This window comes from Lolium perenne, chromosome 4 (assembly GCF_019359855.2).
Source record: "Lolium perenne isolate Kyuss_39 chromosome 4, Kyuss_2.0, whole genome shotgun sequence".
In the NCBI taxonomy this organism is placed as follows: Eukaryota; Viridiplantae; Streptophyta; class Magnoliopsida; order Poales; family Poaceae; genus Lolium; species Lolium perenne.
Genome location: NC_067247.2, coordinates 236,394,028 through 236,410,885, shown reverse-complemented (window position 1 = coordinate 236,410,885; position 16,858 = coordinate 236,394,028). Strand labels below are relative to the sequence as shown.

The window sequence follows — 16,858 nt, the reverse complement described above, 5'->3', positions numbered from 1 at the left end:
AAAAGACTAAACCAAGTACTAACATAGCATGCACACTGTCACCTTCATGCATATGTAGGAGGAATAGATCACGTCAATACTATCATAGCAATAGGTAACTTCATAATCTACAAGAGATCATAATCATAGCATAAACCAAGTACTAACACGGATGCACACACTGTCACCATTACATCGTGCAGGAGGAATAGAACTACTTTAATAACATTGCTAGAGTAGCACATGGATAAATTGTGATACAAACACATTGCAATCATAAAGAGATATAAATAAGCACTTCACTATGCCATTCAACAGTGAATAAGTATTCTGTGAAATATAGCCTAAGAGACCCACACGGTGCACACACTGTCACCTTTACACACGTGGGACAAGGAGTCTCCGGAGATCACATAAGTAAAACTCACTTGACTAGCATAATGACATCTAGATTACAAGCATCATCATATGAATCTCAATCATGTAAGGCAGCTCATGAGATTATTGTATTGAAGTACATAGGAGAGAGATGAACCACATAGCTACCGGTACAGCCCCGAGCCTCGATGGAGAACTACTCCCTCCTCATGGGAGCAGCAGTGGTGATGAAGATGGCGGTGGAGATGGCAGCGGTGTCGATGGAGAAGCCTTCCGGGGGCACTTCCTCGTTCCGGCGGCGTGCCGGAACAGAGACTCCTGTCCCCCAGATCTTGGCTTCGCGATGGCGGCGGCTCTGGAAGGTTTCTGTGGGTTTCGTCGAACGTATCAGGGTTTTCGCGACGGAGGCTTTAAATAGGCGAAGAGGCGGCGCAGGAGGGCTTCTGGGGGGCCCACACTATAGGGGGGCGCGCCCCCCCTTGGCCACGCCGGGGTGTGGTGTGGGGCCCCCAGGGCTTCCCTCTGGCGGCTCTCGGGTGTTCTGGATGGTTCCGGGAAAAATAGGAACCTGGGCGTTGATTTCGTCTGATTCCGAGAATATTTCGTTACTAGGATTTCTGAAACCAAAAACAGCAGAAAACAGGAACTGGCACTTCGGCATCTTGTTAATAGGTTAGTTCCAGAAAATGCACGAATATGACATAAAGTGTGCATAAAACATGTAGATAACATCAATAATGTGGCATGGAACATAAGAAATTATCGATACGTTGGAGACGTATCAGCATCCCCAAGCTTAGTTCTGCTCGTCCCGAGCAGGTAAAACGATAACAAAGATAATTTCTGGAATGACATGCCATCATAACCTTGATCATACTATTTGTAAAGCATATGTAGTGAATGCAGCGATCAAAACAATGTATATGACATGAGTAAACAAGTGAATCATATAGCAAAGACTTTTCATGAATAGCACTTAAGACAAGCATCAATAAGTCTTGCATAAGAGTTAACTCATAAAGCAACAATTCAAAGTAAAGGCATTGAAGCAACACATAGGAAGATTAAGTTTCAGCGGTTGCTTTCAACTTGTAACATGTATATCTCATGGATATTGTCAATGCAAAGCAATATAACAAATGCAATAAGCAAGTATGTAAGAATCAATGCACAGTTCACACAAATGTTTGCTTCTTGAGGTAGAGAGATAGGTGAACTGACTCAACAATAAAAGTAAAAGAATGGTCCTTCAAAGAGGAAAGCATCGATTGCTATATTTGTGCTAGAGCTTTTATTTTGAAAACATAAAGAGAGCATAAAAATAAAGTTTTGAGAGGTGTATGTTGTTGTCAACGAATGGTAGCGGGTATTCTAACCCCCTTGCCAGACAAACCTTCAAAGTGCGGCTCCCATTTTATTTTATTTTTGGATGGCACTCCTTCCAACCTTTCTTTCACAAACCATGGCTAACCGAATCCTCGGGTGCCTGCCAACAATCTCATACCATGAAGGAGTGCCTTTTTATTTTAGTTTTACTAGTAAACAATGACCCACTTTACAATATCTTGTAAACAAAGTTATTGCATGAAGAGTAGAGCAAGCAACCAACATACAAGATCAAAACTTCACCCTCGCTAGTGAACAACACATTGTGATCATCAACTAATACAAACTTGATCCCCACGAAAAACAAATAAATATTTCTGTCCAGACAAAATTTGGAAACTTGGTATCATCTGCCAAAATGAGAGAACCTTCTTTCATGGAAAGATACACTAAGGTTTGCATTGACAACTGCAATGGCTATTAAATAACATGAAGATGCAGTGTGCAGTGTGCAGATATACTAATCACTGATAGTTGAAACCATTTACAGAATGCCCTGATATTCTCGATGTTCCTATATGTGTCAATAAGACATGAGGATAGATAAGATAGCAGTGTGATGGTTTCTTCTCAACTGAATGAAGTAATGAACATCAATTTCATCCTGGATTACCAACCCCCAATCAACATGTAAAAAGTGTACATACTAAGCCAGACATCCACTACTTAGTTACGCGAAGAACACCAAATCAGGAATTGTCAGCCTGGTACACGGAGTGAAAATCTGCTGTGCCATATGCAGTTACCAGTATTCATACCCGTTCTTGGCTCATGTAAATCTGAATCTGGTAGGCATTTCCCCTCTGCAGGCTGCTGCATAGTCTTCAGCAAGGTGTGGTGCAGCTTGCTTGTGAGGGCATATAAACCTCGCCATGAAGAACTTCTCGCTAATACAGACTGTACTATAGTAGTCTCGGTCTTTACTTAGCAACCCCTTTACCTTGGGCGGAAATTCAATTCGGCTCCCGGGTGCATATGCTCCCTCTATCAAAAAATCATATTTCGAAATGTTGAAAAAATTTGAGAAAAATTCTACATGTACATCTCCACAATATATGTATGTTCGTCAAGTTTCGCGAGGAACCAATATATTTTGTGGTCTGTGTAAAAAAAAGAAAATTTATCTCCTGAAAAGCCTTATTTTCAGCATTGAATTTTGTGTTTTTTACACACGTCACACGACAAGTCGGATTTTTATGAAACGACTTTGTTAGCGTGTAGCACATGAAGATGTACATTCGAATTTTTCGTTTCAATTTTTTGAAATTTCAAAATGTATGTAACATGCATTTCAAAATAAAGGGAGCATATGCTCCCATGTGCCAAAACACCCTTGGCCTTAAGAAACTTTAGGACATAGTACCGGGGTTTGATCCGGCCCTCCAGACTATAAGAGAGCAATGCCGGCCGACGAGAAATGTACGCTGGTTCCAATCCCACCTCAGAGATAAAGAACTCTGATTTTCTCTGCTGAGTGTCAATAGACCTCGCCAGCATCATTGGAGCCTTACGAACAGCAATGCCCACCTCAGCATCCGACCACTTGAGCATGTTCTTCAACTGCTCCACTTTGATTGCAATCTCCTTCTCGCTGAGGAATGCGACAGCCTGCATCGCTTGCCTGAACGCTGCAGAGCCACGGGGCACACCTACAGCTTCAGCACGCGTCGCCATCGCCCGGACGTCCTCTGGTTTGAGGGCAAGTATCCACCGCGCACAGCCGCGCGAGCAAGCACCTAGCCCACACTCCTGCAGGAACGCAACATTGGGCTTGACCACCTTCTCGAGGCTGCTTGAGAGGAGATTGGAGGTGTGATTGAGAGCCCGGAGGAGCCTCTCGGTGGAGCCGAAAAGAGGCAGGTAGTACTGCAGCTTGGAGACGATGCATCTACAGCGGAGTCTTTTGGGGGCGAGCGAGACAAGGCGGGCAACCTTAGAACGCGATATACCCAAGCCGTTGAGCCCGAGGACGATGGGGTCGAGGGTTCTCTCCACGCTAGCGCAGAGGAACTTGGGGTCCCTGGCAACGACGGCAGCGACATCGGCGCTGGAGAGGCCGAGGCCGGCAAGGAAGGCGAGCACAGCATCCGGCTTGGATGGGCACTTTACGTGGGAGATCTGCGTGGCGGCCTTGAGGGCTTGCGCTCGGGTGAGACCGCAGGTGTCGATGAGGTACTTCTCGACGGCGAAGCTAGGCCTTGGGGAAACGGCGGCCGCAGCCGCGGAGAGGTGTCGGTGGAGAGGCCAGACGGGGGAGGCGGCGGAAGTCGATAGGATATGGGAGAGAATGGAGTTTCTGAGGCGGAGCATGGCTGCGCGACGGCGCGACGGCGGCGGCGGCGCCGCGGCGGCAGCGGCGGTGGTGAGGGAGATACTGTATGTTGTTCAGTGCTCAGTGCTCTCGAATTGCAACTTTGCAAGGGATTTGGCCTTCCTTTTGAGCTTCGACTGGGCCTTTCGTGTTAAGTCTGTACATGTATTTTTTGCCTTTTGTAACTTCAAAGGATTTACGTCTTTCAAAGTTTAATTTTTCTTTTGAAAAAATTCATACATATATAATGCTAATCACGAGAATTATTTGTGCCGTGCATAGTTGCTTTTACAATAGACAAAAAACTCGTTTCCCTTTATTATTAGGTATATAGATTTTAACTTACGGGTGGCAGTGGTGGGTAATTTGTACCAATTTTTAGGGCGGTTTTGAATTGGACTAACGACCGAGGGAGAAACCCTTTTGCTTTTATTATTAGGTATAGATTATGATGACACTCCTCCCAACCTTTGCTTACACAAGCCATGGCTAACCGAATCCTTCGGGTGCCGTCCAACAATCACATACCATGGAGGAGTGTCTATTTTTGTTAATTAATTTGGGACTGGGAATCCCATTGCCAGCTCTTTTTGCAAAATTATTGGATAAGCGGATGAAGCCACTAGTCCATTGGTGAAAGTTGCCCAACAAGATTGAAAGATAAACACCACATATTTCCTCATGAGCTATAAAACATTGACACAAATCAGAGGTGATAAATTTTGAATTGTTTAAAGGTAGCACTCAAGCAATTTACTTTGGAATGGCGGAGAAATACCATGTAGTAGGTAGGTATGGTGGACACAAATGGCATAGTGGTTGGCTCAAGTATTTTGGATGCATGAGAAGTATTCCCTCTCGATACAAGGTTTAGGCTAGCAAGGCTTATTTGAAACAAACACAAGGATGAACCAGTGCAGCAAAACTCACATAAAAGACATATTGAAAACATTATAAGACTCTACACCGTCTTCCTTGTTGTTCAAACTCAATACTAGAAATTATCTAGACCTTAGAGAGACCAAATATGCAAACCAAATTATAGCATGCTCTATGTATTTCTTCATTAATGGGTGCAAAGCATATGATGCAAGAGCTTAATCATGAGCACAACAATTGCCAAGTATCACATTACCCAAGACATTATAGCAATTACTACATGTATCATTTTCCAATTCCAACCATATAACAATTTAACGAAGAAGAAACTTCGCCATGAAAATTAAAAGCTAAGAACACATGTGTTCATATGCAACAGCGGAGCGTGTCTCTCTCCCACACAAGCATGATGTAATCCAATTTATTCAAACATAAACAAAAATAAAAGCATACATACGCTCCAAGTAAAGCACATAAGATGTGACCGAATAAAAATATAGTTTCAAGAGAAGGAACCTGATAATTTGTCGATGAAGAAGGGGATGCCTTGGGCATCCCCAAGCTTAGACGCTTGAGTCTTCTTGAAATATGCAGGGATGAACCACCGGGGCATCCCCAAGCTTAGACTCTTCACTCTTCTTGATCATAGTATATCATCCTCCTCTCTTGACCCTTGAAAACTTCCTCCACACCAAACTCGAAACAAACTCATTAGAGGGTTAGTGCATAATCAAAAACTCACATGTTCAGAGGTGACACAATCATTCTTAACACTTCTGGACATTGCCCAAAGCTACTGGAAGGTAATGGAACAAAGAAATCCACCCAACACAGCGAAAGAAGCAATGCGAAATAGAAGGCAGAATCTGTCAAAACAGAACAGTCCGTAAAGACGAATTTTAAAAGGGCACCAGACTTGCTCAGATGAAAATGCTCAAATTGAATGAAAGTTGCGTACATATCTGAGGATCACTCACGTAAATTGGCATAATTTTCTGAGTTACCTACAGAGAATTTTGCCCAGATTCGTGACAGCAAAGAAATCTGAAACTGCGCAGTAATCCAAATCTAGTATGAACTTTACTATCAACGACTTTACTTGGCACAACAAAACACAAAACTAAGATAAGGAGAGGTTGCTACAGTAGTAAACAACTTCCAAGACACAAAATAAAAACAAAGTACTGTAGCAAAATAACACATGGGTTATCTCCCAAGAAGTTCTTTTCTTTATAGCCATTAAGATGGGCTTAGCAGTTTTAATGATGCACTCGCAAGAAATAGTATTTGAAGCAAAAGAGAGCATCAAGAGGCAAATACAAAACACATTTGAGTCTAACATGCTTCCTATGAAAAGGAATCTTGTAAATAAACAAGTTCAAGAAGCATAATGCAACAAGCATAGAAAGATAAAACAAGTGTAGCTTCAAAAATTTCAGCACATAGAGAGGTGTTTTAGTAACATGAAAATTTCTACAACCATATTTTCCTCTCTCATAATAATGTCCAGTAGCATCATGAGCAAACTCAACAATATAACTATCAAATAAAACATTCTTATCATGAGTCTCATGCATAAAATAATTACTCTCCTCATAAGCATAATCAATTTTATTAGTAATAGCGGGAGCAAATTCAACAAAGTAGCTATCATTATTATTCTCATCAAGTGTAGGAGGCATAGTATAATCACAACAAAATTTACTCTCCATAGTAGGTGGCACCAAAAGACCACTATCATTATAATCATCATAAATAGGAGGCAAAGTATCATCAAAGAAAATTTTCTCCTCAATGCTTGGGGGACTAAAAAGATCATGAAAACCAGCTTCCCCAAGCTTAGAACTTTCTATATTATTAGCAACAATGGTGTTCAAAGCGTTCATACTAATATTACTACCAGCATGCAAATAAGATTCCATAGGTTTTTTAATTTTCGCATCAAACAATCCATGTTTTAAATCAGGAAACAGAAATAGAAGATCATTCTTGTCCATTATGCCAAACTAGTGTAAACAAGAAACAAAAAGTTGCAATTGCAGGATCTAAAGGAAATAGCTTTGAGTACTTACAATGGCGGAAAATAGCTTGGTAGCCGAGGTTCGGAGTGTGAGTACCTTTTACCTTTCCTCCCAAGAACGGCGCTTTAAAAATAGCTTGATGTCTACTTCCCCCTCCTTTTCCTCAGAGATGTGTTGGGCCTCCAAGAGCAGAGGTTTGTAGAACAGCAGCAAGTTTTCCCTTAAGTGGATCACCCAAGGTTTATCGAACTCAGGGAGGAAGAGGTCAAAGATATCCCTCTCATGCAACCCTGCAACCACAAAGCAAGAAGTCTCTTGTGTCCCCAACACACCTAATAGGTGCACTAGTTCGGCGAAGAGATAGTGAAATACAAGTGGTATGAATAAGTATGAGCAGTAGCAACGGTGCCAGAAAATAGCTTGCTGGCGTGTAGTTGATGGTGGTAGTATTGCAGCAAAGAGTAACGCAAAGAAACAGTAAACCAGCAGCGATAGCAGTATTTAGGAACAAGGCCTAGGGATTACACTTTCACTAGTGGACACTCTCGACATTGATCACATAACAGAATAGATAAATGCATACTCTACACTTTTGTTGGATGATGAACACATTGCGTAGGATTACACGAACCCTCAATGCCGGAGTTAACAAGCTCCACAATTAATGTTCATATTTTAGTAACCTTATAGTGTAAGATAGATCAAAAGACTAAACCAAGTACTAACATAGCATGCACACTGTCACCTTCATGCATATGTAGGAGGAATAGATCGTGTCAATACTATCATAGCAATAGTTAACTTCATAATCTACAAGAGATCATAATCATAGCATAAACCAAGTACTAACACGGATGCACACACTGTCACCATTACATCGTGCAGGAGGAATAGAACTACTTTAATAACATTGCTAGAGTAGCACATAGATAAATTGTGATACAAACACATTGCAATCATAAAGAGATATAAATAAGCACTTCACTATGCCATTCAACAGTGAATAAGTATTCTGTGAAATATAGCCTAAGAGACCCACACGGTGCACACACTGTCACCTTTACACACTTGGGACAAGGAGTCTCCGGAGATCACATAAGTAAAACTCACTTGACTAGCATAATGACATCTAGATTACAAGCATCATCATATGAATCTCAATCATGTAAGGCAGCTCATGAGATTATTGTATTGAAGTACATAGGAGAGAGATGAACCACATAGCTACCGGTACAGCCCCGAGCCTCGATGGAGAACTACTCCCTCCTCATGGGAGCAGCAGCGGTGATGAAGATGGCGGTGGAGATGGCAGCGGTGTCGATGGAGAAGCCTTCCGGGCACTTCCTGCTCCGGCGGCGTGCCGGAACAGAGACTCCTGTCCCCCAGATCTTGGCTTCGCGATGGCGGCGGCTCTGGAAGGTTTCTGTGGGTTTCGTCGAACGTATCAGGGTTTTCGCGATGGAGGCTTTAAATAGGCGAAGAGGCGGCGCAGGAGGGCTTCTGGGGGGCCCACACTATAGGGGGGCGCGCCCCCCCCTTGGCCGCGCCGGGGTGTGGTGTGGGGCCCCCAGGGCTTCCCTCTGGCGGCTCTCGGGTGTTCTGGATGGTTCCGGGAAAAATAGGAACCTGGCGTTGATTTCGTTCGATTCCGAGAATATTTCGTTACTAGGATTTCTGAAACCAAAAACAGCAGAAAACAGGAACTGGCACTTCGGCATCTTGTTAATAGGTTAGTTCCAGAAAATGCACGAATATGACATAAAGTGTGCATAAAACATGTAGATAACATCAATAATGTGGCATGGAACATAAGAAATTATCGATACGTTGGAGATGTATCAATGCTTCATCTCTTGATGTCACTTGATTCACACTTTCGGTGCCTAGCTGAAAGGCGTTAAAGAAAAGCGCTTATGGGAGACAACCCATGATTTTACTACAGTACTTTTGTTTTATATTTGAGTCTTGGAAGTTGTAACTACTGTAGCAACCTCTCCTTATCTTTATTTTATTGCATTGTTGTGCCAAATAAAGTCTTTGATAGTAAGGTTCATACTAGATTTGGATTACTGCGCAGAAACAGATTTGTTTCTGTCACAAATTTGAGCAGTATTCTCTGTAGGTAACTCAGAAAAATCTGCCAATTTACGTGAGTAATCCTCCGATATGTACGCAACTTTCATTCCATTTGAGCATTTTCATTTGAGCAAGTCTGGTGCACCTAAAAAATTCGTCTTTACGGACTGTTCTGTTTTGACAGATTCTGCCTTTTATTTCGCATTGCCTGTTTTGCTATGTTTGATGGATTTCTTTATTCCATTAACTTTCAGTAGCTTTGTGCAATGTCCAGAAGTGTTAAGAATGATTATGTTACCTCTGAACATGTGAATTTTGATTATGCACTAACCTCTAATGAGTTGTTTTGAGTTTGGTGTGGAGGAAGTTTTCAAGGATCAAGAGAGGAGGATGATACAATATAATCAAGGAGAGTGAAAGCTCTAAGCTTGGGGATGCCCCGGTGGTTCATCCCTGCATATTTCAAGAAGACTCAAGCATCTAAGCTTGGGGATGCCCAAGGCATCCCCTTCTTCATCGACAACATTATCAGGTTACTCTAGTGAAACTATATTTTTATTCCATCACATCTTATGTGCTTTACTTGGAGCGTCTGTTTGTTTTTGTTTTTTGTTTTGTTTGAATAAAATTGGATCCTAGCATTCATTGTGTGGGAGAGAGACACGCTCCGCTGTTGCTTATGAACATATATGTTCTTGGCTTTACTCATAATGTTCATGGCGAAGGTTGAAACTGCTTCGTTAAATTGTTATATGGTTGGAAACGGGAAATGCTACATGTGGTAATCGGTATAATGTCTTGAATAATGTGATACTTGGAAATTGTTGTGCTCATGTTTAAGCTCTTGCATCATATTCTTTGTACCTATTAGTGAAGAAATACATAGAGCTTGCTAAAATTTGGTTTGCATGATTGGTCTCTCTAGAGTCTAGATATTTTCTAGTAAGGGTTTGAACAACAAGGAAGACGGTGTATAGTCTTATAATGCTTGCAATATGTGCTTATGTGAGTTTTGTTGTACCGGTTCATACTTGTGTTTGATTCAAACAACCTTGCTAGCCTAAGCCTTGTATTGAGAGGTATTACTTCTCGTGAATCCAAAATCCTTGAGCCAAAAACTATGCCATTTGTGTCCACCATACCTACCTACTACATGGTATTTCTCCGCCATTCCAAAGTAAATTTCTTGAGTGCTACCTTTAAAATTCCATTCTTTGTCTTTGCAATATATAGCTCATGGGAAAAATAGCTTAAAAACTATTGTGGTATTGAATATGTACTTATGTATCTTATTTCTTATTAAGTTGCTTGAGCGATAACCATGTTCCTGGGGACGCCATCAACTATCTTTGTTGAATATCATGTGAGTTGCTATGCATGTTCATCTTGTCTGAAGTAAGGGAGATTTATCATGATCATATGGTTTGAGTATGCATATTGTTAGAGAAGAACATTCGGCTGCTAACTAAAGCCATGATCCATGGTGGAAGTTTCAGTTTTGGACAACAATCCTCAATCTCTTATGAGAATATTATTTGTTGTTGAATGCTTATGCATTAAAGAGGAGTCCATTATCTGTTGTCTATGTTGTCCCGGTATGGATGTCTAAGTTGAGAATAATCAAAAAGCGAGAAATCCAATGCGAGCTTTCTCCTTAGACCTTTGTACAGGCGGCATAGAGGTACCCCTTTGTGACACTTGGTTAAAACATATGCTATGCAATGATAATCCATGTAAATCCAAGCTAATTAGGACAAGGTGCGGGCACTATTGGTATACTATGCATGAGGCTTGCAACTTGTAGGATATAATATACATAACACATATGCTTTATTACTACTGTTGACAAAATTGTTTCATGTTTTCAAAATAAAAGCTCTAGCACAAATATAGCAATCAATGCTTCCCTCTGCGAAGGGCCATTCTTTTAATTTTATGTTGAGTCAGTTCACCTACTTCTTTCTATCTTAGAAGCAAACACTTGTGTTAACTGTGCATTGATTCTTACATGTTTACCTATTGCACTTGTTATATTACTTTGCATTGACAACTATCCATGAGATATACATGTTACAAGTTGAAAGCAACCGCTGAAACTTAATCTTCCTTTGTGTTGCTTCAATGCCTCTACTATGAATTTATTGCTTTATGAGTTAACTCTTATGCAAGACTTATTGATGCTTGTCTTGAAAGTACTATTCATGAAAAGTATTTGCTATATGATTCAATTGTTTACTCCTTGTCTTTACCATTGCTTCGAATCGCTGCATTCATCTCATGTGCTTACAATAGTATTGATCAAGATTATGATAGCATGTCACTTCAGAAATTATCTTTGTTATCGTTCACCTACTCGGGGACGAGTAGGAACTAAGCTTGGGGATGCTGATACGTCTCCAACGTATCGATAATTTCTTATGTTCCATGCTTGTTTTATGATGATACACACATGTTTTATACATACTTTATGTCATATTTATGCATTTTCCGGCACTAACCTATTAAAGAGATGCCGAAGAGCCAGTTGTTGTTTTCTGCTGTTTTTGGTTTCAGAAATCCTAGTAAGGAAATATTCTCGGAATTGGACGAAATCAACGCCCAGGATCTTATTTTTCCACGAAGCTTCCAGAAGTCCGAAAGGGAAACGAAGTGGGGCGACGAGGCGACGACACGCCAGGGCGGCGCGGCCTGGGCCCTGGCCGCGCGGCCCTGTTGTGTGGGTCCCTCGCGTCGCCCCTAAACCTACCTCTCCGACTATAAGAAGCCTTCGTCGATAATAACTCCAGTACCGAGAGCCACGATACGGAAAACCTTCCAGAGACGCCGCCGCCGCCAATCCCATCTCGGGGGATTCAGGAGATCGCCTCCGGCACCCTGCCGGAGAGGGGAATCATCTCCCGGAGGACGCTTCACCGCCATGGTCGCCTCCGGGGTGATGTGTGAGTAGTTCACCCCTGGACTATGGGTCCATAGCAGTAGCTAGATGGTTGTCTTCTCCTAATTGTGCTATCATTGTTCGATCTTGTGAGCTGCCTAACGTGATCAAGATCATCTATTTGTAATGCTACATGTTGCGTTTGTTGGGATCCGATGAATATAGAATGCTATGTTATGTTGATTATCAATCTATCATCTATGTGTTGTTTATGATCTTGCATGCTCTCCGTTATTAGTAGAGGCTCTGGCCAAGTCGTTACTTGTAAATCCAAGAGGGAGTATTTATGCTCGATAGTGGGTTCATGCCTCCATTAAATCTGGGACAGTGACAGAAAGTTCTAAGGTTGTGGATGTGCTGTTGCCACTAGGGATAAAACATCAATGCTATGTCTAAGGATATTTGTGTTGATTACATTACGCACCATACTTAATGCAATTGTCTGTTGTTTGCAACTTAATACTGGAAGGGGTTCAGATGATAACCTGAAGGTGGACTTTTTAGGCATAGATGCATGCTGGATAGCGGTCTATGTACTTTGTCGTATTGCCCAATTAAATCTCACACTACTCATCATAACATGTATGTGCATTGTCATGCCATCTTTATTTGTCAATTGCCCAACTGTAATTTGTTCACCCAACATGCTATTTCTTCTCGGAGAGACACCACTAGTGAACTGTGGACCCCGGTCCATTCTTTACATTGAATACAATCTACTGTAATTCTCCCTCTACTGTTTTCTGCAAACAATCATCATCCACACTATACATCTAATCCTTTGTTACAGCAAGCCGGTGAGATTGACAAACTCACTCTCACGTTGGGGCAAAGTATCTTGGTTGTGTCGTGCAGGTTCCACGTTGGCGCCGGAATCCCTGGTGTTGCGCCGCACTACACTCCGCCGCCATCAACCTTCAACGTGCTTCTTGGCTCCTACTGGTTCGATAAACCTTGGTTTCTTACTGAGGGAAACTTGCCGCTGTACGCATCACACCTTCCTCTTGGGGTTCCCAACGGACGCGTGCTGTACGCGTATCAGTTGTTATCTAACTTTCATTAGTTGCACACTTTTCGAGCTGAGCAGTGGAAGAATTTCTCAAAAATCTATTACTGTACTGCTGTCAAGTTTGACGTATCTCTGCTGCTTTGTGTTTATGTGACTCTTTCAGTTTTCATTTTCTTGTTTTTTGCTTTGTTTCTTTCCTAAAACACAAAAAGACCAAAAAGATTTCTGTTGTTTCTCTTCGCCATTTGTTTATTTTGGTTTCTTGCTTTTATTTTGCTTTGTTTGCTATCGTTGGTTGCTATAAGAAAATCCAAAAAGATTTTGCTTTGTTTGCTTGTTTCCTTTTATTCCTGTTTCCAATTCGAAAACACCAAAAATATTTGCTATTCTTCCTTGGTTTTGTAAAGTTCATTATGGAGTTCAATGGTCTTCGATGGCTGGAGCGTGGTTTTCATTTCATATTATTCAAGCTACACAAGTGAAAGGCAATAATGACGATCTACGACAATTCGACTGTGGTGAGAGGCTGGTATGAACTCTATTTGTTTTCATTTTTGTACATATACTCATCCATGTGAGCATGCTTAGTTGGTTCATGTGAGGTATATGTCATTTAAGAAAGTTTAGTAGTTCATGATCTCTCATGTTTAGCTCCAATTTATTAATATGAGTAGCATGTCATAGATATTTGCTTGCATTGTTTTATTCATAAATAGGTATGACATTGTGGTATGCTCCTCTGAATAATTCACTTGAATCGACTTGGCACATGCTCACGCATGCATATGACTAAACAAAAGTCAATTAAGCCTCGATGATTTACTTTGCCTCAGAGTTACTGCTCTCTTGATTGTCGCTCCCCAGTCTATTGCTAGCCTTCACTTGTACTGAGCAGGAACGCTGCTCGTGCTTCCAAACCCCTGAAAACCAAGTTATTCCTCCACCATAAATACCTATGCATGGCATTTCAAACCATTCCAAGTAAATTCTCATGTGCTACCTTTAAACCTTCAAAATGCTTCTCAATTTGTGTCGATGTTTTATAGCTCATGAGGAAGTATGTGGTGTTTATCTTTCAACCTTGTCATTTACTCTTGACAGACTTTCATAACGGACTAGTGGCACATCCTCTTATCCAATAATTTTGCAAAAAGAGCTGGCAACGGGGTTCCCAGCCCCAATTAATCAAACTTCATTAATAATTCTCTTCACATGTTTTGCCCTGATTCATCAGTAAGCAACTTAATTTTGCAAATAGACACTTGATACGCGTACAGCACGCGTCCGTTGGGAACCCCAAGAGGAAGGTGTGATGCGTACAGCGGAAAGTTTTCCCTCAGTAAGAAACCAAGGTTTATCGAACCAGTAGGAGCCAAGAAGCACGTTGAAGGTTGATGGCGGCGAAGTGTAGTGCGGCGCAACACCAGGGATTCCGGCGCCAACGTGGAACCTGCACAACACAACCAAATTACTTTGCCCCAACGTGACAGTGAGGTTGTCAATCTCACCGGCTTGCTGTAACAAAGGATTAGATGTATAGTGTGGATGATGAAGTTTGCAGAAAACAGTAGAACAAGTATTGCAGTAGATTGTATTCGATTAAAAGAATGGACCGGGGTCCACAGTTCACTAGAGGTGTCTCTCCGATAAGAATAAGCATGTTGGGTGAACAAATTACAGTTGGGCAATTGACAAATAAAGAGGGCATGACCATGCACATACATGATATGATGAGTATAGTGAGATTTAATTGGGCATTACGACAAAGTACATAGACCGCTATCCAGCATGCATCTATGCCTAAAAAGTCCACCTTCAGGTTATCATCCGAACCCCTTCCAGTATTAAGTTGCAAACAATAGACAATTGCATTAAGTATGGTGTGTAATGTAATCAACAACTACATCCTTAGACATAGCATCGATGTTTTATCCCTAGTGGCAACAACACATCCACAACCTTAGAACTTTCTCACATCGTCCTGCATTTAATGGAGGCATGAACCCACTATCGAGCATAAATACTCCCTCTTGGAGTTAATAGCAAAAACTTGGCCAGAGCCTCTACTAATAACGGAGAGAATGCAAGATCATAAACAACACATAGGTAATAGATTGATAATCAACATAGCATAATATTCCATATTCATCGGATCCCAACAAACACAACATGTAGCATTACAGATAGATGATCTTGATCATGTTAGGCAGCTCACAAGATCCAACAATGAAGCACAATTAGGAGAAGACGACCATCTAGCTACTGCTATGGACCCATAGTCCAGGGGTGAACTACTCACTCATCACTCCGGAGGCGACCATGGCGGTGAAGAGTCCTCCGGGAGATGATTCCCCTCTCCGGCAGGGTGCCGGAGGCGATCTCCTGAATCCCCCGAGATGGGATTGGCGGCGGTGGCGTCTCTGGAAGGTTTTCCGTATCGTGGCTCTCGGTACTGGAGTTATTATCGACGAAGGCTTAAGTAGGCGGAGGAGATAGGTTTAGGGGCGACGCGAGGGGCCCACACACTAGGGCAGCGCAGCCAGGGAGTGGGCCGCGCCGCCCTGGCGTGTCGCCGCCTTGTCGCCCCACTTCGTTTCCTCCCCGGTGTTCTGGAAGCTTCGTGGAAAAATAAGATCCTGAGCGTTGATTTCGTCCAATTCCGAGAATATTTCCTTACTAGTATTTCTGAAACCAAAAACAGCGTAAAAACAAAGAATCGGCTCTTCGGCATCTCGTTAATAGGTTAGTGCCAGAAAATGCATAAATATGACATAAAGTATGCATAAAACATGTAGGTATCATCAATAAAGTGGCATGGAACATAAGAAATTATTGATATGTTGGAGACGTATCAGCATCCCCAAGCTTAGTTCCTGCTCGTCCCGAGTAGGTAAACGATAACAAAGATAATTTCTGGAGTGACATGCCATCATAATCTTGATCATACTATTGTAAGCACATGTAATGAATGCAGCGATCAAAGCAATGGTAAATGACATGAGTAAACAAATGAATCATATAGCAAAGACTTTTCATGAATAGTACTTTCAAGACAAGCATCAATAAGTCTTGCATAAGAGTTAACTCATAAAGCAATAAATTCATAGTAGAGGTATCGAAGCAACACAAAGGAAGATTAAGTTTCAGCGGTTGCTTTCAACTTGTAACATGTATATCTCATGGATATTGTCAATATAAAGTAATATAACAAGTGCAATATGCAAGTATGTAGGAATCAATGCACAGTTCACACAAGTGTTTGCTTCTTGAGGTGGAGAGAGATAGGTGAACTGACTCAACATAAAAGTAAAAGAAAGGCCCTTCGCAGAGGGAAGCATTGATTGCTATATTTGTGCTAGAGCTTTGGTTTTGAAAACAAGAAACAATTTTGTCAACGGTAGTAATAAAGCATATGCATCATGTAAATTATATCCTACAAGTTGCAAGCCTCATGCATAGTATACTAATAGTGCCCGCACCTTGTCCTAATTAGCTCGGATTACCTGGATTATCATCGCAATACATATGTTTTAACAAAGTGTCACAAAGGGGTACCTCTATGCCGCTTGTACAAAGGTCTAAGGAGAAAGCTCGCATTGGATTTCTCGCTTTTGATTATTCTCAACTTAGACATCCATACCGGGACAACATAGACAACAGATAATGGACTCCTCTTTAATGCTTAAGCATTCAACAACAATTAATTTTCTCATATGAGATTGAGGATATTTGTCCAAAACTGAAACTTCCACCATGAATCATGGCTTTAGTTAGCGGCCCAATGTTCTTCTCTAATAGTATGCATGCTCTAACCATTCAACTAGTGGTAAATCTCCCTTACTTCAGACAAGACGGACATGCATAGCAACTCACATGATATTCAA

At 41.6% G+C, this 16,858-nt stretch overlaps 1 protein-coding gene across 1 annotated transcript; it reads right to left on the bottom strand.

Annotated features, from left to right (window-relative positions):
- Positions 1–2,094: 2,094 nt before the first annotated feature.
- On the bottom strand, positions 2,095–4,111 carry LOC127329996 (uncharacterized). Its single transcript, XM_051356370.2, has 2 exons — positions 3,082–4,111; positions 2,095–2,683 (listed from the first exon to the last, which is right to left on the bottom strand). Exons 1-2 carry the CDS (start codon positions 4,051–4,053, stop codon positions 2,513–2,515), a joined length of 1,143 nt encoding a protein of 380 aa, XP_051212330.1. The 5' UTR covers positions 4,054–4,111; the 3' UTR covers positions 2,095–2,512.
- Between the last annotated feature and the right edge of the window lie 12,747 nt (positions 4,112–16,858).

What these genes read in the sequence shown, in the direction of transcription:
- LOC127329996 (XM_051356370.2), bottom strand. Translation starts at nt 4,053, where the DNA reads ATGCTCCGCCTCAGAAACTCCATTCTCTCCCATATCCTATCGACTTCC. An exon ending in ATGTCCTAAAGTTTCTTAAG is followed by an intron (nt 2,684 to 3,081) that starts GCCAAGGGTGTT and finishes TTTCCGCCCAAG; the next exon opens with GTAAAGGGGTTGCTAAGTAA.